The sequence below is a fragment of the Empidonax traillii genome, unplaced genomic scaffold, assembly GCF_003031625.1.
Source record: "Empidonax traillii isolate 1590-97213 ecotype Southwest subspecies unplaced genomic scaffold, ASM303162v1 scaffold19:size3308961, whole genome shotgun sequence".
Taxonomy (NCBI): domain Eukaryota; kingdom Metazoa; phylum Chordata; class Aves; order Passeriformes; family Tyrannidae; genus Empidonax; species Empidonax traillii.
Window position 1 is genome coordinate 1,722,067 of NW_020955212.1, and position 27,780 is coordinate 1,749,846.

Below are 27,780 nucleotides of genomic sequence, written 5' to 3' on the forward strand. Positions count from 1 at the left end.
TGAGTTTTTTTGTGGCTCCTGCCTATAGTCCTCCAGTTACAGGATGTATTCTGACACTCTCCACAGAGAAAGTCATTGCTGTAGTAGAGGATGGAAAAAAATGAACAGGACAACAATCTGGTTTTCTACATCACCCAAATAGCTAACAGAGTTTATTTCTAAAACAGCTGGAATCCCATATTTGACAAAGTTGCAGACAGATGGAGCTTTCAGAACCAGGTTGACACTGAAGGAAACTTGAGACACTTTTGCTGGCAAAGCTACAGTAGAGCAGTGCCCAATTCCCTGCCAGACGGAGCTGTCATTCAAAGACCCCCGGTAGAGCTGGTGATACCAGAAAATCTGTGCTTGTCTTGGTAGACGTGCTTCACAAGGAGGATTTGCGGAAAGCAAGGAAACTTTGGCAGCAGAGATGTCAGTTTTCCAGCCTGAAAGCACCCAGCATTAAGAGCATCTGGTGGGTCTACAGACCCAGCACTGTCATAACAGCAAAAGCTGCAGGCATACCTTAGCCCTGTTGATAGGCACAAAAACCAAAAGGGCACGCTTATTTCTCTTGATACAGTATAAACAAGTGCACTTGCAGCTAAACATACTCTTTGGATGATCACAGAGCATAGTTCAGAAATTCTTTGGTTGTTAGATTGCATGAAATGCCACGATTTTTTTTTTTTTTTTGACCCCGTATGGTGACAAGTGACAGAATGATGTGAGAGGCTGAAAAAAAAGTGTTAGTGTAGTGCCAGGAGAGGGAGCATCATTCCAGCAGAAAGTGGAAACACCCTTTTCTTCAGAGCAAGCTCAGGTGCCAGCCCCAATCCATAGCAGGTGCTTCTCCCTACTGTCACTGCAGCACTGAGGCCTCAGCTGCATTCACACCATCTGCAGCACAACACTGGTTTCCCACAGGACTGCCAGGTGGGGTTAAAGCTTTTAGGAATGTTTCTACTGTCTGTCTGAGGTGATATCTCAGGAGGTGAAGGAGAAATAGTGCACATATTGTTCCTCTGGGGAAACAGAAGATGGGAGTATCCTGAAATATCTACCACATCAGTCCAAATTACAGTCAGAGTGCTGGTTTCTAAAAACTGTAGTTAAGTCAGTCTCAGCAGGACAACTGGTGATCCAAGCACCCCTGTTGCAAAAAATTACACATACATATATATGTGTGTGTGTACCTTCTTCTGCAGATATGTTCATTCAAAGTGCCCAAAAGGAAGTCCCTTGTCCCATATGGTCATTTGACTGGTCCTGTGCTGGCAGGCAAGGAAGCCTGAACACTGCTAACAGGGATTTCTAGCTCAGAAGAATGTTTGTTCTCTTAAGTGAGAGAGCACGCTTAATTCAGGTTGTTAAAATTAAAAAATAGCCCATTTCTGACCAAATACAAAACATATCATCTGATGGGGCAGAAAAGCAGGCCAGAGTTGGACATCGTAAAGAAATAAAAACCAGTCAATACGAAATCAGTAATATTATAACTGCCTGCTATATAGTTTTATTTGAATAATCCTCTATATTAATGTTAAAGCAGTTTCAAATTGTTTGCTGCTCTGTGTTGCTGTAAATAGGGCATTTATGAAAAGGAAGAGCAAGAAGAATCACAGAAACTGTGCATCTTTAGACGGGGGATTTTTACCTCTCCAGTTTATCTGCTCAGTTATTTTCATTTACTTACTCAAAATTTTTGACACTTTAGCAGTTGGCCAATTTCTCTTTCCTAAGAGCTAAAAAAAAAAATCTAAGTAAAGATACATATATTAGGATAGGATTAAAAAATAAGGTGGCAACAAATAGCAATGTGTGTTGACCTACTACAAGGCACAAAAAGAATGTTCCAAGAGGACCATTAAATTACTTAGCAGTATTGATGCAGAATTTCAGACAAATAGAAATATACAAAGCAGGCCAGAAAATGCTTTTTCCTCCAGATTATCCCTGGTAAACTATATAAATAATATTTCTGCTGCACCATCATGCAGTTGTCTTTACAGAAGACAATTTATAAGTACAAGCTCTACTTCACAGCTAGACATGAAAGGAGAACCACCAAGGAGGAGGAGGGGCCTGTGCTTCCTTTTTTTCCTGCAAAGAATTTCCAGCTCTCCCGAGATGGGCTGCCAAAGGAAAGACAGAGGTACCAAGGTACCAAGAAGGAATTGTCTCAGCACTGAAGTTACATAGAACTTCCTGATCATACCAGGTTGGACAAAACTGAACTGTTCTGTCTGTCCAGGCTCTGGGCAGAGTCTCCAGGAGCATGGATTCCAGCTGAGGCAGAGGAAGGGACACACCACATGCAAGAGAAAAAAGCACAATGGGCTTTCCATAAACACTGTTAGGTTCCAAAGAGAATAACTTAAGGGAAACGCACAGAATTTTTCTACAGAACAGATCTTACTGTGAAAAGAAATAAAAAAGATCCCACAAAACATTAAACATATATTCTTGGGGACATATTTTCCTGTATTTGGCAAGAGGACGTTTTTAAGAAAAATCTTTGATTGCTAATATCCTATAAAAATTCATGGAGGAAATCCTTGATTTTATCATTACTGTTTGGACTAGGAGGGAGTGTTTTCAGTGATGTATTCAAGTTGCAGTTCATAATTTTTTATGCTGGCTGAGCTGGTATTAGAAAAAGTCCATAGTTCTGATAGAAAGAGGTAACAAAGACTTGGGTCAGCGTATCCAGGCACAAATTAGTTTGTAACAGTTTCTTTGTTAAACAAATCATCCTTGGAAGCTAAGAATCAGGTAGGAATTTGCAGGATTCCCCTCGTGTAAACAGATGGAAGAAATCAGAAGCAATTTTTCCATCCCTCTGAAAGGAGAACCAAATGCCTGTCCAAATGAGTTTTAAATGCACTTACTGCACAGCCCAGCTTGTGACACACAAGTTGTCTTTCTCCAAAACAAGCAGGTTCTCCATTATAAACTTCTTTGGGTGGGGAGAAGTGGGTAGGGGGAACAAAAATACTTTGGTTCACAACATTGTTTTGCGTAGGCATTCAAGTAGAACTTCCAAAGCTACCAGCTGTCCAGGCAAGTAACACAACACCCATGCACCCTCCTCGGTAGTGGACGCTCCTCTTTGGTATCCTATTTTGTAAGGCAGACATCTTGCACAGATGGTGGAGTCACACAGATGCATCTTTGAAAAGGAACAAACAAATTCATCTAATTTATTAAGGAACACACAGGAAACCTTATTTTGGTAGGGGATAGGGGAGGGAGAAAGGAAAGATAGATGCAGTATTTGCTAAAAGCAAGTTAATTTGCTCTTGCAGTTATTTGTTTACAGCTGTCAGTAACTGTGATAAGTCTGTGTCGACAGGGAATATGGAGTTACTGCTTTGTGAGTAATTTTGAGTAACAACAACCAAGACATTAATAAATCCTTTCAGGTAGACACAGCCCTGTGGCAGAAAATATAAATATTCATTTTGGAAAGCATTCTGGCAGTTACTAAGCATGATACTTACTTGTTGACTGCGTGATGCATGAAACCTTGTAGGACGACCACATGCTTAAAACACAAAGTATTGTAGCTAGGAACCCGAAAGTCTGCATGGGAAAACAAATAAACCACAAATATTTACAGAGCATTAGATGACACATATTCTATGCATGTATGGACACTTTTGTAGATGCAGCTACATATTTTATGAGATTAACAGACCCAAAAAAAGTGATTTTTTTCCTCTGTTCTGCCAAAATACTAAAAAGATAAAATTTCCTGTAGTATAATAGCGAGTTATGTCTTGTGAAAACAACAACTGACAGACAAAGAAGCATACACAAGGAGGGAGAAAAAGATGGACAGCAGCATGGACTCTCACCTTCTAAACTTCTCACTAGGATTCTGCAACAAAGAAAAGACTGTTTCTAGCACCTCTGAGTACTGTTCTTTTACTGCCCCATTCAAACAAGTCTTTCCCTGCTGCCTGCCAAATAAACAAGTCAGGTAAGTCTTCTAGGCTGTTTGCATCATCCAGACTAAGTTTCTGAAAGCAATTCATTATTCTGGAGGAGTTGCATTTCTGGTCCTGCTGCTGTGAAAATACTGTCACCCACACTCGTAAGTCATGCCTCTCTACAAAACCCTCCAGCCAACAGAGGCAGAAAGCATCTTGCAGTAAGTCAGTGCAGAGCCTCAGTGGGTTTTAGCTCAGGAGAAATGACCTTGAAGAGGGCTCTGTTCAGAAACAGGGGGCAATCAAACCCAAAGACTGGGGTGAAATTCTGTAGGTAAGTTCCAGGTGCTACAACAGCCTATTGTCAAAACTTAATTGTATGAATTCTTCCCCTAAACACATTAGTTCATATGAGTTAAAGCAGAAGCCTTTGGTTTCAACACTGTGCCAGGACAAATACCCACTTGAGTGGTGAGTCTGGAGTCTCACAACAAAATATTTTTGTTGGCACTGTGTTACAGAACATTTACTGAAATGAGCTAGAAGGTAGTTCACCCAACCAAGACACAAGTAAGGCAAGTCTGTAAGAAAATAAAAGTGCAAGTAACAGATTTCCAATGCCCTACTATATATATATATATATTGCAATTTTAAAAATGTCAAGACTAATAAACTCAGTCTTACCGCTCCAGCCACAAGTCCAGTCAGATTGTAACTCTTGGCTGCTGCTACAATCGATCCAATGAGAAGCAGAACTGTACCAATTAAGTAATGAAGGAACTCCTGTAAAGACAAGCACAGCCTGCATCAGGAGGGCAACTTAGCAGGAAAGCATTTTGATATGCCTCAGAAAGAAATTAAGTTGGCAGAAGTGACTCAAACCCAGAGGACAAAACTCTAGTAAAAAAAGGAAAAAGAAAAAAAAAATGGCAAAACAATTAAAAAAAAAAAAAAAAAAAAAAAAAAAAAAAAAAAAAAAAAAAAAAAAAAAAAAAAAAAAAAAAAAAAAAAAAAAAAAAAAAAAAAAAAAAAAAAAAAAAAAAAAAAAAAAAAAAAAAAAAAAAAAAAAAAAAAAAAAAAAAAAAAAAAAAAAAAAAAAAAAAAAAAACAAACAAACGAAAAAAACCCCTAACAACCCACCTTTTGAGTAGATTTTGTGCCAAACCTCAGTTTCTGTTCAAAAAGGGGGAGAGGGACAATCTTCAGATCTACCAATGTCACTGGAATAAGGTTTATTTACTGGGTATGGATGCAATCCTTTCAATTGAACATTGTGCATTACTGGGGATGAAACACATCTCTTTATTGCATCCAGTATTGTACCTTACTTAAAGAGATGGCTCTGGAGGAAGGGAGAAGCCTTAAAGACATATTTCTCTAGCCTATATGAGATGGCATAATAAGAAAACCAAATGCTCCTACTTCTGATAATCTTAAAAAGTAAGCAGTGGATCTACTGGACTTACTAATGACTTAGATCAACCAAGACTTTATAAAGAGCTGAGAAGGATTTTTGCCATAAAGTAGGCTCTGAGACCACAACTTGCTTTCCTCATTCCTAGCCTTGTTTCAGTTAATCAAGATCCCAACCCCTGCATTTTCTAGAATAAACTATTTCCATAAGGAGCCTTTCTCTGGCTAGTCCATGATGCAACAGGCAAATTAGACACGCCATTGCCTCCTTAGAGACAGCAAATAAAGCGGTGTACACAGGCTACTACTTTAGAGGAATTCAAGGGATGGGCAGTGGTTCCATGGAATCATCAAAGGCTGAATTAGGTGGAGAACCAACAGCTGGCAGGGCTGGGAGAGTGCCCCTCTGGAGAAATGCTTCCAAGCTTTAAAAGGTGTCAGTGCTGAACCACCTCTTGAACCACTGCAACTTTACTGACTACAAATCACACCCCTGATTGCAATGTAGAAATCCTGCCAGGAAACTCATCTGAGTGCTACCTGTAGTTTCCCAAAGGCTCTTACGTGTCTTCCTATTCAGTTCTAAATGTGTGACTGATAAGGAGGTTGTTTGGTTTGTAAAAGAGCAGCAGCGTTCAAGCATCACATCCCATAAAGATATCTGAAGCTGAGCAGCCGCAAACTTCAGTGCCTTAAACTCACCAGTGGCTCTGGAACACTGAGGAATGATTAAACACAAACCAAAAAAAAACCAAAAGCTGCCTATGCAGAGGCCAAAATGGCATAGTCCTGTTACAGCAATGCACACATTAAATACTGCTTTACAAAGTGTCATTTATTGACTTACTTCAGCCCTTTATTTTAATACTTGCATCTATATTATTTCTAGATAAATAAGTACCTTTAGACAGTGGTAGCATACATTTAAAAAAAAAAAAGTTTAACCTTGTTCTTCAGCTAAAAAGAAAAAGAAAGTTATATTTTTCTCTCTGGTTAGAACTGGATGGATGGACAGACTGTTATCTTACATCTGTACATTACTTATTATAACTTTCCATTAAATGCCGTCCAACCAATCTTGGATTTCAAAATCCCTCTGTATCTCTCCAGTTTGCTTTCCCCATTTCTTTCTTCCTTCCTCTGTGTAACTAACATGTCACTAATGTGTAAGGAAGGCATGTTCTAAGAGGTTATTAAAATCCATCACTCCATACTAGGATGCAGAACTCTTTATTAGTTGACCTGACCCAGACCTACTGAAAAAGTTCAGGTCTCACATTTTCTATGCTGCTTGTTAGTTCTCCGCTAGGATATGAGAGATGGATGTGTACAGGAAATGTGGGAATGAGGCAGAACATCCTGCAGGATATCCCAGAAAAGGCCATGCTGTGGCAATCAGGCTGAGGCTCCTATTTCTTGCTATTGTTTAAGTTACCTAAAACCATACCAAAAAGAGACACATTTGACTTAAATAGCACTCACAGACTTTATTTTGGGACAGGATGTAGTACATGAATTCTAATGCTATGATTTGGTACGTCAGCAATCCTTTAGCTGCTCTAAATGACCTGAGCTAGGACCCATCTGCTGAAGGCTTGATAATCAGTAGCTTCTTTTCAATTGTCTCAAAATAACACTATTGACTTCCCAGGAGTAAATCTGGATTTATATCTTTCTGAAGAAGGGTAGGATCAGATCCAAATCAGCTAAAAATCCTTACAATTACAGCATCTGCTGAACTGAATGCTAACAGTGGAAGAATTTGCATACAAGGCAAAAAAGAATTCAGCAAAAGAGAGCCTATCATTGTGAGACAGCACAAGAAAATGGACTCAGAAATTGAGACATGGACCCCCAAGAGAGGCAAGGAAGCCAGGCCATGTAAACAGGCTTACCGCAAGTGGCCAGCTCACGCAAGTGAGCTTCCTGTAGATCCTGAAGATGTGGGTAATGTAGAAGAACAAAATCATAACCAAATCGCACATGGTGACAATCTGAAAGAAGCTGTATGCACTGTAATCTGTCCACGGAGAATTATTGACACTGATGAATCCGATCAGCAGTGAGATCTGGAAGACAAAATGTGCATTAAAGGTTTTTACAGTGGTGCTCAGAGGGTTGTGGAGATGATTTGAAGCAGGATAAAATGGCACTTAGAAACAGAAGACAAATATCTAATGTAAATTGGATGGTCCCAACAAAATGGAGGACTTAGTAATGAGCATGATAAGAATGTTTTATAATTTGCTGATAAATAAGCTGAAGCAACCATTAAAAGTGGGGAAAAGGGCAACTGCCAGAAGGAATGCAGCAGTTTCAGCCTGAAGAAGTCTCTATGTACAACAGAAGAGGTCTCAAATAGAGGAAAAAAACCCTGAATGCCTAAAGATGCACCGGCGACTGAAGAACCTAAACCCCACAGACTTTCAAAAGGAAATAATTGAAAGCTGTAAAAATTGAGGTGTCCATGAGCAGATGCACCTTTACTTTCATTTAGTGACACTTCTCACATGCAAAATCGGATGACCTGGCTGCAACTGAGCTAACAGTTTTCCTTTTCTACCACCCACAGAGCAGGAGTATTAGAGGATTGTAAGGCAGCATCATAGCAAATAATAATAACATCTGGGGGAATTGATTAATTCACCCCACCCCCAAAGTTTTAATATGTTAACATTGCCACATGAAAGTAAAAAGCATTATTGCACAGCTCCTGTCAGCTGTAGGCTCGCAAAGGACAAAAGTTATTTCATTTTTTTTAAATATGAAACTAGTAGTTTACTTTACTAATCTTGCTGCTTCCACCAGCCTGGCCAATCTGGGTGATCAAAATAAATCTACTAAAAATAAATATACTAAAATATTTTCTTATTACAAACTTTGTCAATGTATGCTTTCATCCACTGTAATTTTTAATTAAAGTCAATCAGAAGCAGTAATGATTCACACTTTAAGTGCTTCTCCTAGAAATTAAAAAAACTATTTGAGGAACACAGAACCTTAAGACAACACCATCCTTTCCTGCACACTCATCTTCCAAACTCCTAACCAACTGCATTCATTATCAGAATAATTTTCTTAAGATTAAAAGAGAAAAAAACCCCAAACCAACAAACCAATGTCCAAACAACATAGCTTAGATTATCCCTGCTGTAGTGTTAACCAAGTTTCACCTGCTCAGTTCTAAGTCGACGGGCTAAATATACGCATGCATGAGGGCAACCAAAAGCTGTATACGCACAAAAGAACTTCACAAGATGTTTGACCAAACTCCATCCAAACAGCCACATCAATGTCTTGACAGTGAACCACCTCCAAACGTTGGCTTCAAAGAGAAAAGCCATCACACCAGGAGTGTGAGGGAGAAGTTAGAACTCCATCAGAAAAGATAGGAAGGACTGAACAGGCAGGATGGCAGCAGGCAGTACCACGCTGGCTCAGGCTGCCACAGATAATCCATCCCAGTCCCTTGAATCTTAATGTTAGTTAAGAGGAGTTGTCTGACTTAGCCATTGAATAACTTGAACAATCAGAAGGAGATAATTTGCCCTATAATGTAGGAGAACACTGGAAGTGATGCAAGACACAGCTATTATTTTCATAATTTAAAACTGAATTTAATGAAATTTCGTTCCATAGGAAGACTCAACAAGAAGTCCCAGCAAGCATTGAGTCTTGCACTTGGACAAAGGTGGGTTGAGGACAATAATTCCCTAATCACCAAAGGCTAGAAGGGGTTTCCCCCATTCATCAGGTGTCTTCAGTTCCCAGTTTCAATTACACTGTACAAATCAAGAAAGAAGCGTTAATTGACAGAAATATTAAATCTGCCTGGTGGCTCATTTCATGCATGAACAATCAACTTTAGCACCTTTTTTTACGGTGTACAAAGGATAAGGAGGGCTGGATCCCTGAAGTACAACCACCATCCAAATAATTAAAACGACTGGAAAAAACCCCACATAGTTTAAACTATCCCAGTTCTCTCTATTTCATGGAAGCATAAAAGTATTTTTCTTCTCAGTTAAAAGGTATAAAAAACTGAGAAGAAGCATAAAGAAGAAGAATGTGAGCCATCCAAGAACAGAAAATTCATCTGAGGTGTTATATTCCTCAGAAATAGGAAAATACAAGGTACCAACCACTCACTGAAGAATCTGCTCAGCTCCTAAAGATGGAGTAGAACCGTGGATTTCAAGACTACTTCACGACTAAAACAACTCCAAAACCAATTAGCAAAGATTCTCCTTTCTTTAATTTTAGATGTGCCTCAGCATGCAGGTAGGAAGAAATCACTGCATGGCAACTGGTATTTCTTTCAAAGATTTACTTTCTCAGCATAAATTTTGCAACATGAGATTTATCTGCAATTTCTAAAGAGAGTCATCTGATTAGAGGCACATAATTCTGTTTCACAGGACAGATGCAAAGGGGGCCCTATAAACAACTTTATAAAAGTTGTCTGCCACACTATATTGCCTGCATGGCAGGCAGGTACAGTCAGAGTTTAAAACTCACGCGTTGAAAAAGAATGCTAACAAAAGTAGGAAATAGAGCCACATAACATCACTTGTCCTTTAAAAGTGACAAACACCAAAGTTCCTTCACCAGATATTGGTTCATGGTGATATATATCGGGTGATGACTGATTAGAGTGATAAAATGATTAATATGTAACTGCCTGGGATACAGTTCAGCATAGATCTTGGAAGTCAGTTTGTGGCACAGAGAGAGAGAGAGAGAAATAAATGGCAAAGCACTAAAGTGATCAAATGTTATGACTGCTCTTTATGCATCTGTGCTCAGGGGAGCAGGTTAATACACTTTGAAAATAAAAACTGGGGGCACAAAAAAATTCCAGGGCACTGCTATTTCCATTTCAATATAGCATTTCACGGATCGTGAGAGCAACACACGTATAAAAAACAGCCAGCAAACCAGTGTGACCAGAAGTACAGCTCAAATGATGGTCAGTCTCATTAGAAGATTTCAACCTGCTCCACAATATATATCCAGGCTCCAGACCTGCAATGCAAAAAGGGTGAGGGACACATTGCAGGACACTACTATTTCAGTGCTTTCTGGTTTCTGAGAAGCAAAACAAAGAACACACACATCAATCAACTCCAAGGAGGGATTTTTGGATTTAAATAAAGTTCTGTATTTACTCTGTTTCCTAGGAGCTGACTGGCCTAAACTAATCCACTTCTTGACTTTACTTTGGACCAGATTTTTGAAGTAAGTCATGAAGTGTATTTAGAGACACTGGTATATATCAGGAACTATCTCACAGCTAAAGGCAGTCAGGCAATTGCCAGGAGGCACTCAATGCCTTACCAGATAGAAAAGACATAACAAAATCTGCAAGACTCTTACAGAGTAAATCTGCATTCTCTTCTCTATTTTGAGCTGGAGATGAGGTAACCACATCCTCTGCAATGTGCCTGTAGAAAATTTTGCCTCTTGAATGGTACTGACATATGTTCCCAAGCCTACACTTGAAGTTAACTCAGCTCTACCAAAGAATGAAACATAATTTGTTCTTTCTTGATATGTCTTCTTCCTAAAGCTGCCCAAGATGCTGCTGGCCGCCTTCGCCACCAAAGCACGTTGTTGGCTCATGGTCAGCTTCTAGTCTCCCAGATTCCAAGGTCTTCCTCCCTGCAAAAGTGCTTTCCAATCAGATGGCCCACACTGTACTGGTGCAGAGGGGCTTATCCTTAGATATCCCTGGACACAGGACTTGGCATTTCTCTGTGCTGAACTTAACAAGATTCCTATCTGTCCAGACTGCCAGGGTCCCTCTCCATGGCAGCACAACCCTCTGGCTCATCAGCCACTCCTCACAGGTTTTTTATCACCTACAAACTTGCCAAGGGTGCACTCTGCCCCATCATCCAGGTCATTTAGGAAGATGTGAAACAGTACCAGCTCCAGTATTGACCCCTGGGGTGCACCACTAGTGACTGGCCTCAAAGGACTTTGTACCATGACCCTCTGCAACACTCTGCCATTCAGACACTTTTTATTCCATCTCACTGCCCTCTCATCTAATCCATACTCTGTCAGCTTGTCTGTGAGGATGTTAGGGGAGACCATACCCTTACTAAGATTGAGGTAAACATCACTCTTCCCTTGTCCAACAGGCTAGTTGGTCACTACAAAAGGCAGTAAGGTTGGTCAAGCATGATTTCACCTTTGTAAATCCATGCTGACTACTCCTGATCACCTTCTTCTCCTTCATGTCCTTGGAAATGCTTTCCAGGAGGATTTTCTTCATCATCTCCCAGGGGCTGAGTTGAAGACGACCAATCTGTAATTCCCTGGATCTTCCTTCCTTTTCATAGACATTACATCAGTCTGTTCAGAATGGCATGCTTCCCTTCTGCACTTCTCAGGCTAGAGAGGATAGGGAAGGACTGGACAAGAGTGACAAATTCTCTTTCCCTATGCTATAAAATGCTACTTAAAGTGTTCCCTGTAAATGCTGTTTCTTTTTAAAAAATCAGATTGTTTCTTCTTGTTCTGACAAAGAATGAGCAATCTGAAGTCCACTGATCACTATTACATACAATTTACAGGAAATGTATATTTACAGGAAATTTACAGAAAAATGTGTATCAAGACTTCAAGGAAGTAAATCTTCCACTTCAGGAAAATTCAACACCTTCTTAAAGAAAGGACAGGAATCATGCCTTTGTATTAAGAAGAGATTCTATACAGGAAGAAGATCCAACTTCCAATGACTCCTAAGGCAAATGCCTACTGGAGAAAAGGCCCATAGTACTAGGCCCAGATGCTGTTGTACTTCTGATTTCAGATGGTTTGAATTCCACCTAACTCCCTGTGCTCACTCTTTGCTGGCTGTAGTCCTGCAGATGCTATTGGGTTACAGAGAAAGCTCAGCTCCAAACATCCTGGCTTCCCAGGAGTGGACTGGACACAATGCTGGGACTCAGAGCAAGCCAGAAACACAACCCTCAGCCTCTCTGGTGGCTGGATCCTCCTGCAGTTTCCAATCCTGTCATCAGTCACAGAGGCCACAGTGAAACTGCCCAAGAGCTGCCTTCATCCCCAGACTAACGGGCTGTGCTCCCCTTCACTAACATTGGATCCTGCTGGCATGCACAGCAAAGATGGAAAAGCTTGGGTGGGCCAAACCTGCAAGTTCAAAGAAGCTTAACGGAGAATCACCTGCTGCAAGGAAGGGGCAGAGGTGCATGCCCATCAGTCAAGAGATTACAGGTTGCAATTTCCCTTGCTAGTGCCCTGAGGGTAACAAAGAAAAGGATTTGTTTTGCTCTCCATGTTACCTCCAGGCCAGCTGGCACCACTAAGAATTTTCTGCTCATGTGGTAGAAGACTGTAGTTTATCTGACCACAGAACAATTTTATAACCCAGGAATCAATCTGTGCAAGTGCTTTGTATGATCTTTTTCTACTGTCCTGCTCTAATGGATGTCATAAATAAAGCTCTGGCTTTACTACCAATACTTAATATTTTTGTAACGTTTGGAGAGAACTAAATTTTCCTCAGATGCAGCAACCTGCACAAACATAAATCCAGCATGATCTCCAATACTGACAGGAACCTACTCTAAAGGAAAGCCTAATGTTCTGAGCATGAGAGGCCCATTTCCACAGGCAAACACTGACACAACAAGGCAGGAATTAAAAGTCACTGGCTCTCAAATCCTGACCTGTTTTGTAACCAGTCTGAATTTCAGTAAATCACGTGTTTCACTACTTCAGCTCCCCCATTTTCCAAATTAGGACTAATAAAGACTTTATATGCATTTGCTAAAGGTTTTTGCCCTCAAAACACTTTAGACATGTAAAATAAGGCAAAAATTTTGAGCATGACTAATAAACATCTAGAGCATGATGACTGTTTTCCTCTACAGTATGAATGAGAACAGGTGCCCACCAAAAAGAAAAACCAAACAATAAACCCCCCACTCTTCTTCCCCCTGTCCTCCCCTCCAAAAGCCCAAACCAGCAATCAACAAATCACAGATGTAAAAGACAAGCATGTGGGAAAGTTATCTGAGGAGAAAGCCACAGAACAGGCAAACAGTAGGAAAAGGTTGGTCCTCCGAGAATTGCTTTGTGGTCAATCTGTAGCTACCATAGCACAGAAGATAAACAAAAATGAGACTCCTAGCTCACTGTAAAATGGAAATTAGTATCTTTTTTCTGTCTGTCATTTATTTACCTACAAAAGACCGTGATCAAGCTTTGCAAAACCCCACCATGCACAAAACATTGCAAAGGAATTGCTTTCTAACTGGAAGTGTAATCTTTAACGCTTGGACTACTTCACTTCTCATCCTCTTGACCATCGCCGAGTGTTCTGCACTACACATTACCACTCACCCGTGTCCAGCTCTTCTTTCTCAATTCTGTTAATGACTGTGAAGTAGAGGTTACCCTTTCCCACTGTGTACAGTGGTGGTGTGCTGGGTGTGGGTGCGATATAAGCTGCCTTCACAGCAGCTCGTGTGGAGCTGGGCTTTCTGTGGTTAACACGTGTTGATAATGCACTGCTGGCACAGCAGCAATGCTTGCTTTCTCCTCCCTCCCCTTAGCCCAAAGCGCGCTCACAAGTAGGCAAGTCACAGCTGGCTCAACTGAGCAATGGGATTTTTCAGACCATGATGTTGTGTTCAGTGATAAAAACTCAGGAAAAGGAGATTTAAGGGGAAATGTTTTAGGTGATGGTATTTCTTCTCTTCTGAAGCAAACACTGCACAGAATCACAGACTCTCTGAATGGTTTGGGTTGGAAAGGACCAACTCCCTGACCACAGACCATAGCCCTCCAGTAGACCAGGTTACTCAGAGCCCCGTCCAGGCTGGCCTTGGACACGTTTGTCGATGGGAATTAATTTATTGCTTTGCTTGTGTGAGCAGCTTTTGCTTTCCTTACAAAACTGTCACTATCTTGATCCACAGGTCTTTTTGCCTTCCTTCTATTTTCTCCCCATCCAACAGGGGAGGGGAGTGAATGAGATGCTGGTGTTTGGCTGCTGCTTGGGGTTAACCCATTGTATGTGGCCTACCCCTGGTCTGGATTTTGAGCTGCTGCAGTAGGACGAAGAATGATACTTAAAATCTTCATTGCAGAAAGACACTGAATATGTTTTTTGCAAATCCCAAGATCATGCACTGAACTGATAGACTGAAACTGCTGTCTTGTCATGTAATTTTAAACTATGGATAATAATTTTCTTTTTCTATATAGAAATAAGATGTGAAATGCCAACTAAATTGCAGGGAGGAAACATAATGTTAACAAGAAGCAAAATTACCTCAAGGTGCCTAGTTCTAGAAAAACACTATAACTCTTATCTCAAAGTTTTATCATAATACTGTGACACACAGAGCATCATATATAATCCACCCAGCACTGTGTTATCTCTTCATTTAATTAGTTTGCCAGGCAATGTAAAACCACATGAGAAGTCATACTATAACTTTTTGTTTCCAGTGCTTCCTTTCCTTTTTTTCTGCTTATTCCCCTTTCCTATTCTTTCCTACATTACAGTCTGTATTTCTTCTCCTTTATATCTCTCATTCTCTCCCACTCAAATTTCCCTCTATACATGCCAATGCACCACAATTCCCTCTTTTAATGTTTCCTAGCTCTCTTCCCCAGTCTCTTGCATCCAGACATGTATTGCAATTAGCTAACTAAAAATTAGCACCATTCAGGGGAAAAATGTCAGGGGACAGGATTCAGCACAGAGCTACACCTGCACAAAGACTGCAGGCAGCAGCTCTGCTTTACCAGTCTTCAGATGGTAGTTGGCAATACCTGAAAGTGCTTTTTTTCCCCATCCATGGTACTTGCTGGAGGACTGATGAACCTTTGTACTGCTTTAAATGTCAGTCCTCCCGAATATGAAAAAAAGGGCCCTGAGAACTACCCAGGAAATTGATAAAACCTGTTTGATTTCCACTCTCTTACCCAAGTTCTAGTGCAAGCAGCTGTACAGAAACTGTGTCTACAGAACTGGGACAAGGGACAGCACTGACTGTCATCCTGTTTCATCACAGCCATTTTAAAAAAAACAATATAACAAGAGCTAATTTTTTTTTTTGTATTTGAATGACAAAAAAGTCAAAGTTTCCAGCTTATGACACCAGCCAAGATGGTACATGGAATTTTCCGTCCCTATGCGAGTCAATCAGAATAAACATGCCTCGGAGAAATGTCACTGACTGCAGCTGTACATTTCCAAATGTTACACCTCAACACAGTGAAGCAACACCCACATATTATTAAGTACATACTTCTGGTGGAGTAAAAGAATTTTTTTTAACAGCTTCCCAAAACAGAAAGATGAGCAAAGCGTAGGCCAAGGTTACAGTTGTAGATCATGCAAGACTGGCTCAGCTAATTTAAGCAGCAATGTTGACTGCTGCTGTAATCAGGATTTCCTTCTTCCAGGGCAGTGTTGGAAATGTGAGCTGTAACAGACAAACCCCTACTAGAAAAAGAAGATAAAGAGCACAGTCCATTTGAAACTTCACTAATGACAGATGAAATCAGCTACCTTCAAGTGCATGGTTCTGTGAAGCAGTCAGTCTTTGGTTGCACAATAATCTTTCAGCCCCTGCGTCTGGGCAGATTTCCTTCTTGTCTGGCTGCTTTGCTAAAATAAGGAGGCTGCCTGGCCTCTGATAAGTGACTTCTCTTGTGCACCACCATCCACAGGCTATTTATTGAAGATAAAAATGGTGGGAGGGTGAGAAAAGACAAAATAATCTTACTCAGACCCTCTACAACTCCGATAAGAGGACAATTCTAAGTACAAGCAAGCAGAATTCTATATCTATTCTATCTGCTCAGGCACAGGCCTCAGTGGTAGAAAAGCATGAGGGGTAATCCCAGAACCAGCATATGAAGGACATTATTAAAGAGCCCTTGTTGCAGGGTGTTAGCCATGATCATTAAAAAGGCAATTCTTTGTAATGACTAGCTGCAATTGAGTCCTGCCTACCACTGATCACAGGACTTCAATCCAGCCCCTGCCAGCTGAACTAGTTCCCTGCCTCAATCGCCTGCACCATGCCGAAAGGCATCACATAATCCTGCACATGATTAACTAAAAGCTGAGGATTTCATAGTTATGTGGCAAATAATAGGCTATATTCTCACCAGGTAGTGAAATAATTAAAAAAAAAAAAAAAGTTCATTACCAACAACAACCTCATAATTTTATTTCTTCTTGCCAATTCAATTTTAACAGATCTGTTTCAAAAATCAACTTAAATTTAAAATATTTCAACTGTAGAAGCGTTATCAGTAAGTTTTTTTCAATCTATAAAAAAGATGCACACATGACACTCAAAATAATGCAGCAACTAAGTAACATTGCACAAGGGCCATATGCAAGTTACAAACAATTCCCAAAACACATAAAACTCATTGCAAAACAGTATTAATAGCACAACTGACTGTTAGCACGTCTGCAAAGGATAGGAAGAGAATTTTAAATACTGACAGTGCCCCAGAAGGGTTCTAACTCTGGGAATCACAGCTGCTTTCCCTCTGACTTTCAAAGAGGTGCCACCTGCTATGACTGCAAGGACTACTCTGGACAAAGCCAGAAGAACCCTATACTTTGGGAGCACGCAGCTTGTTCCTCTAGGAATAAGGAATTAATTCTCTATGCAGGAAACAGCCCCCATGAAACAGCCAGCCTGCCACCCACTCCAGTGGTCTCTCCCATCGAGTCATAATGCCCAAATGTTTCAGGTAAGAGCAAAGACACATCCTCTATATAACTGGTTTTGGTTTTTTTTTCTGCAGATGCAAAAATGCAATCCCTGGCTCAGCCTGTGCTCTCTGCCCTCCTTCCATTGTGGTGCTTGTTGGGAATCTGTGTCCAACACAAACAAGCCCATTTAGAAAAGACAACCTGACCGCTGCAAAAAGCATGCATGCACATGGCTCCTGCTGTAGTTCACTCCACTGTAAAAGACCAGCTACCTTTCACGGTAGGGAGAATCCCTATATCATAACTCAGAAGATTATAGGAAGTAAAAAACATTGCAAGTGACTTGAATCTCCGGAGTCCCTAGTAAAAAGTGGAGTATCTGCTGATAGCAACCGAAAATGAAGGGATTAGTATTACCAAATCTCTCCAGATTCAAAAATTGCACAGCAAGTTGTGATTGTTACTTCTCTCTCCTGCAAGGCAAGCACTTCCAACATCTAGATCTCCCTGGAGAGCCTTAATAACTGTTCTCTTGATCTGGTAAACATAAGATTCAGACAGAATGACAGCAGAAGACAGTCCACACTGAGGACAGAGAAAGAACGCCTCAAGCACAGAAGGGGCTTCTGAGGCAACAGAAAAAAAAGGACTGGGAGGAGAACTGTAGGCCAGCACAAGTGGGTTTTGTAGAACTTAAAGAGCTTTGAGCTGTCTTAAGATATGGCAGAAGAGTGGCTCTCAATGGCAGAATGGAATCCAACAATGATGTACAGGAATATACATGCTCACAGAGGTTCAAACACACCTAGGGTATGTAGACATTGCTGGACAACTTTGTACTTTGAGGCTGGTGCTGCAAAAGTGGCACAGAGCTCACCAGTGCTAGGTCTGGAGAGGAAGCCCTCCTTGTGAGCAGGAGACTCACCTGCCATAGTTACTTTTAGTCAGCTGGAAAGATGAGCTTCTTGCCGGAGCAAGGCACCTCTGAATCCATGGCTCTGAACCATTCTCAGGTATATTGTTTGGGTTGTTTGTATTGTTTCCCCTTTAAAAAGTCAATATAGTCCCATATTGCCAGTGACGTACCATACAGAAAGAGCTTAGAAACCACATAAAGCCACACCTTGTGACCCACAGAGCTCTTGTAGAAAAATTTCATGGCTGTCTTAAAAATGGTTTCACCAACCATGCATGGCAATACCACCTACAGAGAAGGTGCCCACGTTGGCTGACCAGCCAGGCCTGGCTCAGACTGGCTGGCTGCTTGAAGCCCACGGTAGAGAGTATTTATTTACTATTAATAAACACCCACAAACTCTGCACAGGAAGCTGCAAAGTTTCCACCTTGACCTGGATATGCAATACATATCTAGCAACAAACAGCTACTTAAAACTAAGATAAGGAACATATAACATAAAACCTGTACCTCACAGCAACAATCATTCTGGTTAACCTATCAAACTAGATGCACGCACACACACAAAAATAAAATAAAAAGCAATCCCATCTTCCAGGAAGTTGTTATCGAGATCAAGGATAACTTGTGAACCACACAGTGAAGTCTCAGTGCCTCCACCCAGAAACCCCCAGCAAGCAATCTGTTCATCACTCACCCTTACAGATGCTGCTCACAGCACAACCCATTCTCACTATCTGAGGCATTTAGTGCTTGACTGACTCAAACTGTCAGTTGACACCTGCTGTAGCTCTCCCTGCCTCAGAGAACACCACACGGACATCTGGCAGTCGCACAGCACCAGTTAAAAAGCTCACATCTATCATCTCCAGCAAAGGTTTTGCTAGCCATGTCAATGGGGCCGTGAGCAAGGTCTCCTCGAATAAGAGGAGGACTTGTTTACATCACTGAAGTCCACGTTGTTAGCCGTGCTGGCATAACATAATTTTTATCAGGAAGAAACAGGTGAGAGTTCCTGAAAACATCGTGACAATTTCCCGATCAACTGGCATCATCACAACCTGGCTGCTGGATCAGGCTGGGCTTTAGCACACAAAAGAATGACCTTTTGTAAGCGCAGACACTTGATGCTTGGCAAGATGCCAGGGAAGCGTAGGGCAGTGAATGAGGGGTGAAAAATGAGAATAGATGAGATTCCCCTGTGGCACTGTCGCAGCTGACAGCTTTCAGTGGCTGCCTGGAGGCTGGCAGGCCTCTCAAACACACTGGGACAGCACTCCTGTATCTACTGGGAACATGTATACTCGAGCAATTGCCAAAAGGTTCAACTAGCCAGCAGGTGAGAAGCAGCAACTGGGGACTGTGCTTTTCCCAAACAGAGAAAAGAGCCCTTGCAGAGCATGATTACAGACTTGAGGAAAATAGGCTAAGTCATTCTGCTCTTCTGCAGCTGCTGCTGGTCATCTCATGTCAACAGCATACTTCTTTCCCGGGAGTCAGCACTTGTTTCTTGAACGTACTAGTGGTACATAAAAAAAAAAGCAGACACACAAAAAACAAACCACCAAAAACATTACAAGAAAATTCCCCCGAAGGCAGCCTCTCAATCTTGTCATCATCACACTTCCATTTCTCTTATGGGAAGCTGTGAGCAGAAGAGGAAACCCTAAGCAGCGCAGCTGCTGCTATTGTTGCAAGAACGGCAGCCAAGTTTGTTTTGGCTTTGAAAGCTGCAGACACCTAGCCTTGGCCAGGCAGGCACATCTGTCCCGGCCATTACATTCATCAAATGACCCTTAAGAATCTGAGTTACGCAAAGAAGAGGAAGCTCACAGGTGGATGAAAGGAAATCACAGCAGTTTCAGGGTTTGATCTCTGAGCACAGAAAGTAGCAATTTCTGGCTGCTGTATGCTTTACATATCACCACAAAATAGCAGGACAAGGCCACAGCCCACACGACGTGACAAAGGAGACAACTCAGCCACAGGATCAAGTGAATACCTCACAAGGACTCCCCAGGGAGGGGAGAGGAGGAAACGCTTACTCACAGAGGCAAACAGTGTCTGGCTTTGGGGAATAATACCCCAGTAATGCACAGCAGGCACCAGAGCCTCAGGGTCAGGTATGCTCCTCTCACTGAGGTACAGTCACGGTTTCTACTGGATCAAGATGAGACAACAAATTGTTCCAGCATATACAGCTCTGGAACCCAGTGAAGGACGCTTGGCAAGATGCTCTTTATCATTTATAAACAAGTGATCTGCTGTTTTCTGTTACTCTGTGGCTGGAGAGGAGGATGTTCAGAGAGACACCATCTCCAGACAAGGTGAAGACAGGGAATACACTGTTCTCGCACATCTTAGAAGATATAAGAACTCATGCCTTTCACCACATCCCATTATCCGAGGACATAATGCGCATCTGATTAAGATTTTTAAATGGCATTTGCAAATTTAACTTCCCATAAAACAAATGTGCCAGGAAACCATTGGCAATGCTTCCCTCTGCTCTTCTTTCAGGCATATTAAACATGTCTCAGGTGATGTGGTAAATTTCTGGGCTTCGTTTCCTTTTATTTTGTTGTTTCAGAAAATGTTTGTTAAGCCCTGTTCAACTACCTCTACAGAAAGAGCACTACCTGCACACAGGTTGCTAATGAATGTATTGAAACAAATCCCAATGGATGACTCAGATGAGCAATGAAAGATTGCTCCAACTTTGTGCTTTTAGGAAGCCTCTTTTAGGATACAAATAAAACATTCACTGACACATTCAGAACAAAGATACACTAGTGTTTAATAATGACTACAATTGTATTTTTACAAAATGTACTGGAGTTGATTTTTTTAGCCTTCTAGAGAGGTTTCAGCATCAGAAAAATTACTAGTTTCTTTTTTCCTGAAATAGATAGAAGTTAAAACAGATGGTACAAAAACTACTTCTGCCCAAGAGAAAAAGAAAAGGGACTACATTCTCAGCTTGTGGTTTGAAACACATGGAACCACTTCAAGCTTACGTATTTCCTGCCCTTCTGTGCCAGACACTTGCTCCTGCTGACAGTAGCCTCTATGGCTGCACTGTTCCCTAAAAACTCACATGGAAAAAAGAAGACTGGAGAGCTGAAGCAAAGCTCCGTTAGTTCCCTGGTACTGTGTAACCTGGAGAACACCTGCATCATTGCAGCTGAGAACAGCTGCATGGAGACCAAAAAGAAAGGGAAAATTCCTTAAACTGGTGTTGCTTCTGAAGTTTTGCCTCACCAAATAAAACTCTGTCAGCCTGCCACCAAGCACTCCTTGGTTAACATGCAGAGAACACACTGTTTGTTCCCAGCTCTTGCGCAAATACCTGGACAGAAATTGTAAAATGGCCACCCAGAGCAGAGGCATGGAAAAAGTACAACTGGCCAAGCCAGCCTGTTTTGGTGTTCTCAGAGTGGAAATAACAGGACATCCCAGTCCTATGGGGTTTAATTACTAGGCTTAGACATTCCTTACTGCTCCTGTTTCTTTAGAGCTATCTAAGACTTAGAATAGTTTTTTTTTCCTCTCTCTCTTTGCTCCGTATGCCCAGCAAGGTCAATTTTACTGCAGCTTCTAGCAGAACATCAAAAATAATTAGCAGCTCCAACGCATAGCACATGACCTTGGTCTCAAAATAACTCTGCTTCTAAAAACATGTCTTATTTCTTAGCCAGTAGTTTATCACATAGTTGCAGACTGAAGACACTTGCACATTCTTGGGTGGTTTTCCTCAATCCACCAGAAAGCGCAGTCGACACAGGACTCACAGACAGGCTTACAGTTTCAGCATCTCTGCATATCACCCCAATATCACTCTCTTCTGAGCAGCTTTATTACCACAGAGGCAAAATCACATGTCAGCGACACACTGCTGAAAAGAATTAGATGTTTTACTTCAATCACCTCCATGGACAGAGAGAAATTTCAGTCTCAAGATCAAGTCAGAAGATTGAGTAGCTCTTATAGCATTCCAAGCATCATTTGCGTTTGTGAATTTCCTTTTCTTGTAGCAATGGTTTTGATTAGGAATTGTTTTCTTTCACAAGCAGATTTTGCTTTCTTTTTATATTTCAACTTTTTCTGAATATAGCTCCCCAGTAAATTTGTCTGATATGATACAGCACATTCAGAAACAGAACTTGGCTCTAGCGACCTAACTACCTGCATTTTCTAGCTTTCAGTGTTAGATGAATGAATATTCTCTTGAATACTATTATTCAACTGTATGTTAGTACACAAATAGCCCAGAGAGGTTTCAGGACACTTCAAAGTTACTCAGAATTACAGACTGTCTTGTTGGCCATTCACTTGTCAAGTATGTCATTGCTTTTGTCAAGACATGCTTTGGAAACGAAACAGATACTCCGCAGAAAAGTTTTAACAATTGCCTTACCATTTTTAACAAGTTAAAATGATGTTGTTAAGTCAACTTTTATTGAGTTTATCTTTTTTTTACATTGCAATTGCTTGTAAATCTTTTCTTCAGCCTTGAGAAGGCAATTTTGATTTTATTCTGTCTAGTGAAACTGCTCTTTCCTGGCTCATATTGGGTGTACAGAATCAGCACTGTTTTTAGCTTAAAACACCCTGTATTTTGAGTCTCTGCTTACTGTGACAGAACTATTGTAACAGTAACAACAGTGTTATTGTGGGAACAGTCGCCTTCAGTCTGAACTGTGACCCAAGTTAGCTTGGCCCAACCTGAAGGAGGTGAAAGAGAGACAAAGAAGGCCACGGGCCACTCCACACCTCTCAGAGTCCAGAAAAAAGGAGCAGTCCAAGAACAGTTTGAGAAGCCTGAAAGAACTGCACAAGCATGTGCTGTGCTGTGCTGGCTCTCCTACCTGAGAGCTCTCAACACTCCTTTTCTCTCTTCAGTCTATAGTGGTCATGCTCCTGCAAATCTCTGCATCAGACATTCTGGACAGGTGATACAACCACAGCTGTTCCTACCAGCCAAGTGCCTCAGATGGTGAGATACCTATATAGGCTCCAGTGTCAAACACGGGCTGTGCTGAAAGCAAGACCTAGTCCAATACAGCATCAGTGACATCCTCCAGGCTTCAGCAGTAAAAATATAAAAAGCACATGAGGGCTCTACAAGAAATTCAGCTGAATCAGACCAGCATTTGAGCCACTCTGGTGACAATACAGATGCACACTCATACCGCTGTCTGTAGTGGCACAGGATGCCTCAAGAAGTTTCCAAGAACCCGTCTACTGAGAACTTGCCAAGTTAAACAACACAGGTTCCTAGAAAGTCTGACAATAAAACAGGCCAGCAGCAGCACGGACACAGAGCAAACGTGCTTCAAACAAATCAGCACATGCTGAAGATTGCCACGAGTCAGGCTGACTAAAATTCAAGTCATTTAGTTTCTCTGGTCTAAGTATACTATGCACACTGATACATATTCACACACGTACACTTACTTGGTACACTGCTGGTATAGAACCAAGGTGCCCACACTGGGATCCTGGATCCTGCATGTATCCCCGTGAATCTGAGAGATCTCAGCACAGTGGTAAATACCAAAAAAACCCAAACCAAAACAACAAACAAAAAGCAAACAAACAAAAAAAACCCCCAAAAGAACACCAAAAATAGAGGGGAAAAAAGAGGAGGAAAAAAGAGAATAAAAAAAGGAAAGAAAAAGTGACAGCTATATTAACAACATCAAGTTACACTAGCTGACATAAATTAGATGTTGAAGATGCTTTGTGACTTCCTGTTAAAATCAGAGCTTCAGTTCAGCCTGGATTTTGAAAACGGAGCACCAGCTAACATCAGTAATAGTCACACATGGGAAAGCAGGTTTCAAACTGTCTTACTACCACACAAAATACACAAGTCCCATAACTATGTTTTTTCTCTTCCAATTTATTTCCAAAATATTTACAGACCATTCCCTAAGCTCTGAAGTCAATGCATAAAATAAACTGTCTTTTCAAAGTTATAATCATTCTGCAAAGTTAAAGAAATTCTCTGGCAAAAAAAAGTAAAGGAATTTGTGTAGACTTACAGGCAAGAAACACTTTTTTGTCTTCCTAATTTCATTCTATGCTAGACACCACAGCACTCAGAATTTCAAGAGAAAGCACTGCTAACATTCAGAAATTAGGGGCTATTCACACTGCACAATCCCTTCAATCTTCCTGAGTTTTAGTCCTTCTTTCTCACAGAAGAACAGCCGTAAAATTATCTTTTATTTCTTTCATGTAATTTCCAGAGCATATTGTTGTCATCTATTAGAATCATTTAATGCACATATACATGTGCAGGAGTTAATTCAGAACTAACCTATCCTGGTTATTTCTACATACTACAGTACAAACATTTATTTTTCTTATGAAATTATTTGAGAAGAAGACACTATTGTGATGTGTGATATTAAAAGAAATCATTTGCCAAAAGTTCCTTGAATACCTGACGTAATTCCTATTTACAGGCAAACTGGAAAATGGAAAGAATATAAGAATGTGAAGCTGAAAGAGTGCAAAGGAAAAATAATTTACATTATTTTAACCTTTGTTAAATTCACCGCAGAAAGCCACTTGCTTAAATTCTGATAAATTCTATGTTTAACTGTGTTGATAAAATATGACTCCATGTAAAGTATGCGAAGTATTACATAAAATTACATAGATTTACATCCAGTGCATGAAAATATGTAAAGCATGTAAAGTATGCACACACTTAATATGTGCACCAAAAACTGACATTACAGCACAAATAAGCATGCCATGCTAGCTTCAAGAGTCTCTTGTCATAGCTGTAGTGACACCACAGCAGGACGGAGAGCAGAGAGGACTAGTTACTTCTAGTCCATAAAAGGAGCTGTTCTCTCCACAGTGGTAAAAGCAAAAAGAATTTTAGCTCATCAGCAAAGCACAAGTTCACTGGTTTAGGTCTACAGGTTCAGTTGCAATGTAGACACATGCTCAAAAGGATGTCACTTCTGAAAAGACTCTCCAGATGCTCTCAGTGGTTTGGGAACAACCCAAGTGACAAGAGGGCAGCAGACAACTGTTTGTGTTCCTACCAAGCAGAATTCATAGTGAGGGACAAGTCTGAGGTCTCACAAGCGCTCAGCAGGTGCAGGTAGCCATGATCAGTCACATCCAGTCTTGCCTCTTGCTACCAAGGCTCATTTCTAAGGGCAGCTGATGGTTAATAATGAATTGGAAGAAACTGGGCAGCTTTTAAAGAGAAACTTCAGGATTTGATATTACTCCATGGTAACCTGGAACAAAATGATTCGTACCTTCTAATGTCAGTTTAGGAACCTGGATGCTAGTAACCCACATGACTTTAAAAAAATGACTGGACAAATAAAGGCAGGGGGGGAAATGGCGTTGGGGGCTTATAAAAGATGAAGGTAACAACTCCAACACAAAATGTTGTCAAGGTGCAAGTTTTTGCAGGATGAAAATATATGCGTGGAGGTATCACCACATGATGTCTTCCATGCTCTTTCCTAGGCATTATTGACTGCCAGTACTGTAATTAAGCAGACAAATCTCTCCACAGATAATTGTGAGCTATAGAAACGAGAAAGAGCTTATCCATCTGTTAATCCACATCTGCATGGAGCTAAATCTTCTGTACTAAGTCAAGTCAAGGCATCAGCTCAAATTCTGGCAGCACTCTGCTATTGATTTCTTTTGAATTTCAGCCATACATCTCCCACATCCCTCCCCGTGTCACTAGGTCACCGCCTGGAGATCTCTGACAGACAGGGCACGGAGCCAGCTGGAGCAGCAGTCCCAGCTGTGGTGCTCACCCTTACCAGATCCCCGTCGGCACAGGCACTTGGCCCAGCTTCCTTCCGAAAACTTACCCATGCTAAGGAATGAGGTGTTGCACTGCAGCACGATGTGCTGTCGCATCACTGTGTTATCGTTATTAGTGGCAAAAAGTTATTACTGGCTACTCTGGGCCCCTGCACGTTCGTCTGAACGAACAGAAGAGCTCGGCGCTGCTTCAGGAAGACGCAAAGGCAGCTTCTGACAGACCGAGGAACAAGAACTTTCCGTCATGCTGCGAACTGCGAGAGCTGAGGGGCAACGTAGCAGCGATGAAACCCTCAACGAGCTGCGGCCCCAGCACCCCCTGACGACGCTCTCCAGACTCGCCGCCACAAGAACCGTCCCACAGGGATGAGCGCGGTATCCGCGGAGGGCTCCGAGGGCCCCCACAGGAGCCCCGACAGTCCCCCCGGGGGCCTCCCCAGCCCCGCTCGCCCCTTACCATCTGGGCCACCTTCAGCATGCCGGCGCAGGAGCGGAAATAGGCGCCGTCCATGAGCTCCGAGTCCGAGCCCGCCGAGGAGGAGGCGACGGTGACGGCCGGCGGGGCCGCGGGGCCGCCGCTGCTCACCCCGGTGCGGATCACCCGTGCCCCGTGAGACATGGCTGCGTCCCCAGCTCCTCTCGCCGCTGCCCGTCCCGGGACAGGGGAACGGGACGGGATGGGATGGGACGGGGCGGGGCGGGACGAGGCGGGACGGCGGCGCCCCCGGGGCTGCTGCCAGGGCCGGGCGGAGGCGGCGCGTCCCCGCCTGCCCGCGCTCCCCGCCCGGGGCGGCCGCGGGGCGGGGGAGGGCGAGGGGGAGCCGCGGGGGTTTTGTGCCCACAGCGGTTTCTTTCCCGCGGGGGAGACGCTGCCGCCCCCCCCCCCCCCCTTCCGCCCCGAGGGGTCCGGGACGAAGCCCGGTGATCAGGAGCAGACAGAGGGACGCTCCCCCCGCGCCGCTCCGGAGCGGCACTGCCGGCGGGCCCCCAGTGCAGGGGGTTACATGGAAACAAGGGAAGGTTTCCAGGCAGGAAGGGGGACGCTTCGCGGTACAGCGCGGGGTCCCGGGGGGAGGCTCCGCAGAGAACCGGCCACCGCAGCAGCGAGCAGCTTCCCTGGGAACCTAAAAGACCCCCCTCGGCATGTCGAACTTTGTCAGCGATGGAAGGGAGCTACTCCGGTTCTTCGCTGTGGAGGTGCAGCTGCAAACAGCGTTTGTTCTTTCAAACGAACAGCCCAAACCTCCTGATTCCCGATCTTGTAGAAGATAAAAGCTATTTGCATTAAATGGACAGTCATTACAGTTTTGCCTGTTGCTGCCCAAGTGTCTCAGCTCCACTGTTTGAATTAAATCTTACAGAGATACTAATAAAACGAAAAAAAGGAAGCTAAATATTTCCTCAGGTTTAAAAATAACTTCTTCTCCTTTCTGACAAGTGAGGTAATAGTGGGCCTCTGAGCTGGGTATATGCCACTTTTATACTCACTATAAAGTAGTAAGTAGGAGTAAGCCTACTTACCAGTAAGCCCATCTTCTGCTGCTCTGTTTTGGAGTTAGGATGCACATTCTGTTCGTATTTAGTATTAAATAGCTCCTTCAGCGACTAAAATTGTTCTAGGAGGGAAGACAGGCAAGTTCAGATGATCCCCACTGCAAATAAGGGGCTACTATAAGCAATTTCCATGACCAGGAGGGGTTTGCCAGGGCAATAGTCCAGAGTAGACTAAGTAGTACATAAATTTGGACTTCTATTAAGCCAGCTAGTAGTTGGAATAAAAGATATTACTTGTCCCGCTACATTTTCTCTCATGTCATGAGATATCAAATCTACAACACTGGCTACCTCCACAACAGTAAAATGCTAGCTGCCAAGAAAAAAGATTTTGTTCTGTTTTTAAACAGCTGCCTTTTCCCCTCCCCGTCCCTCCCCCCTTTACAGTTCCTGTTCAGAAGAGTGCATGGTTATAGGTTTCTGTAAGCACTGTGGA

At 42.2% G+C, this 27,780-nt stretch overlaps 1 protein-coding gene across 2 annotated transcripts; it reads right to left on the minus strand.

Moving 5' to 3' along the window:
• Nucleotides 1-121: 121 nt before the first annotated feature.
• Nucleotides 122-26,472, minus strand: CMTM7 (CKLF like MARVEL transmembrane domain containing 7). 2 transcript variants are annotated; one of them, XM_027897677.1, is made up of 5 exons: nucleotides 26,248-26,472; nucleotides 7,226-7,399; nucleotides 4,602-4,700; nucleotides 3,486-3,567; nucleotides 122-3,154 (listed from the first exon to the last, which is right to left on the minus strand). In XM_027897677.1, the coding sequence occupies exons 1-5, from the start codon at nucleotides 26,407-26,409 to the stop codon at nucleotides 3,141-3,143; spliced, it is 531 nt and encodes a 176-aa protein (XP_027753478.1). In that variant the 5' UTR covers nucleotides 26,410-26,472; the 3' UTR covers nucleotides 122-3,140. The 2 variants fall into 2 exon arrangements, with proteins under 2 accessions (XP_027753478.1, XP_027753487.1); XM_027897686.1 differs by lacking the exons at nucleotides 122-3,154; nucleotides 3,486-3,567 and adding an exon at nucleotides 3,715-3,947.
• Nucleotides 26,473-27,780: the final 1,308 nt, after the last annotated feature.

Excerpts from the sequence above, each read along its gene's own strand:
- CMTM7 (XM_027897677.1), bottom strand. The coding sequence starts at position 26,409 with ATGTCTCACGGGGCACGGGTGATCCGCACCGGGGTGAGCAGCGGCGGC. Across the intron at positions 7,400-26,247 it reads TGCTGAAGGTGGCCCAGATG|ATCTCACTGCTGATCGGATT; the intron begins GTAAGGGGCGAG and ends TTTGTCTTCCAG. Across the intron at positions 3,568-4,601 it reads CTGGACTTGTGGCTGGAGCG|ACTTTCGGGTTCCTAGCTAC; the intron begins GTAAGACTGAGT and ends TTTCCCATGCAG.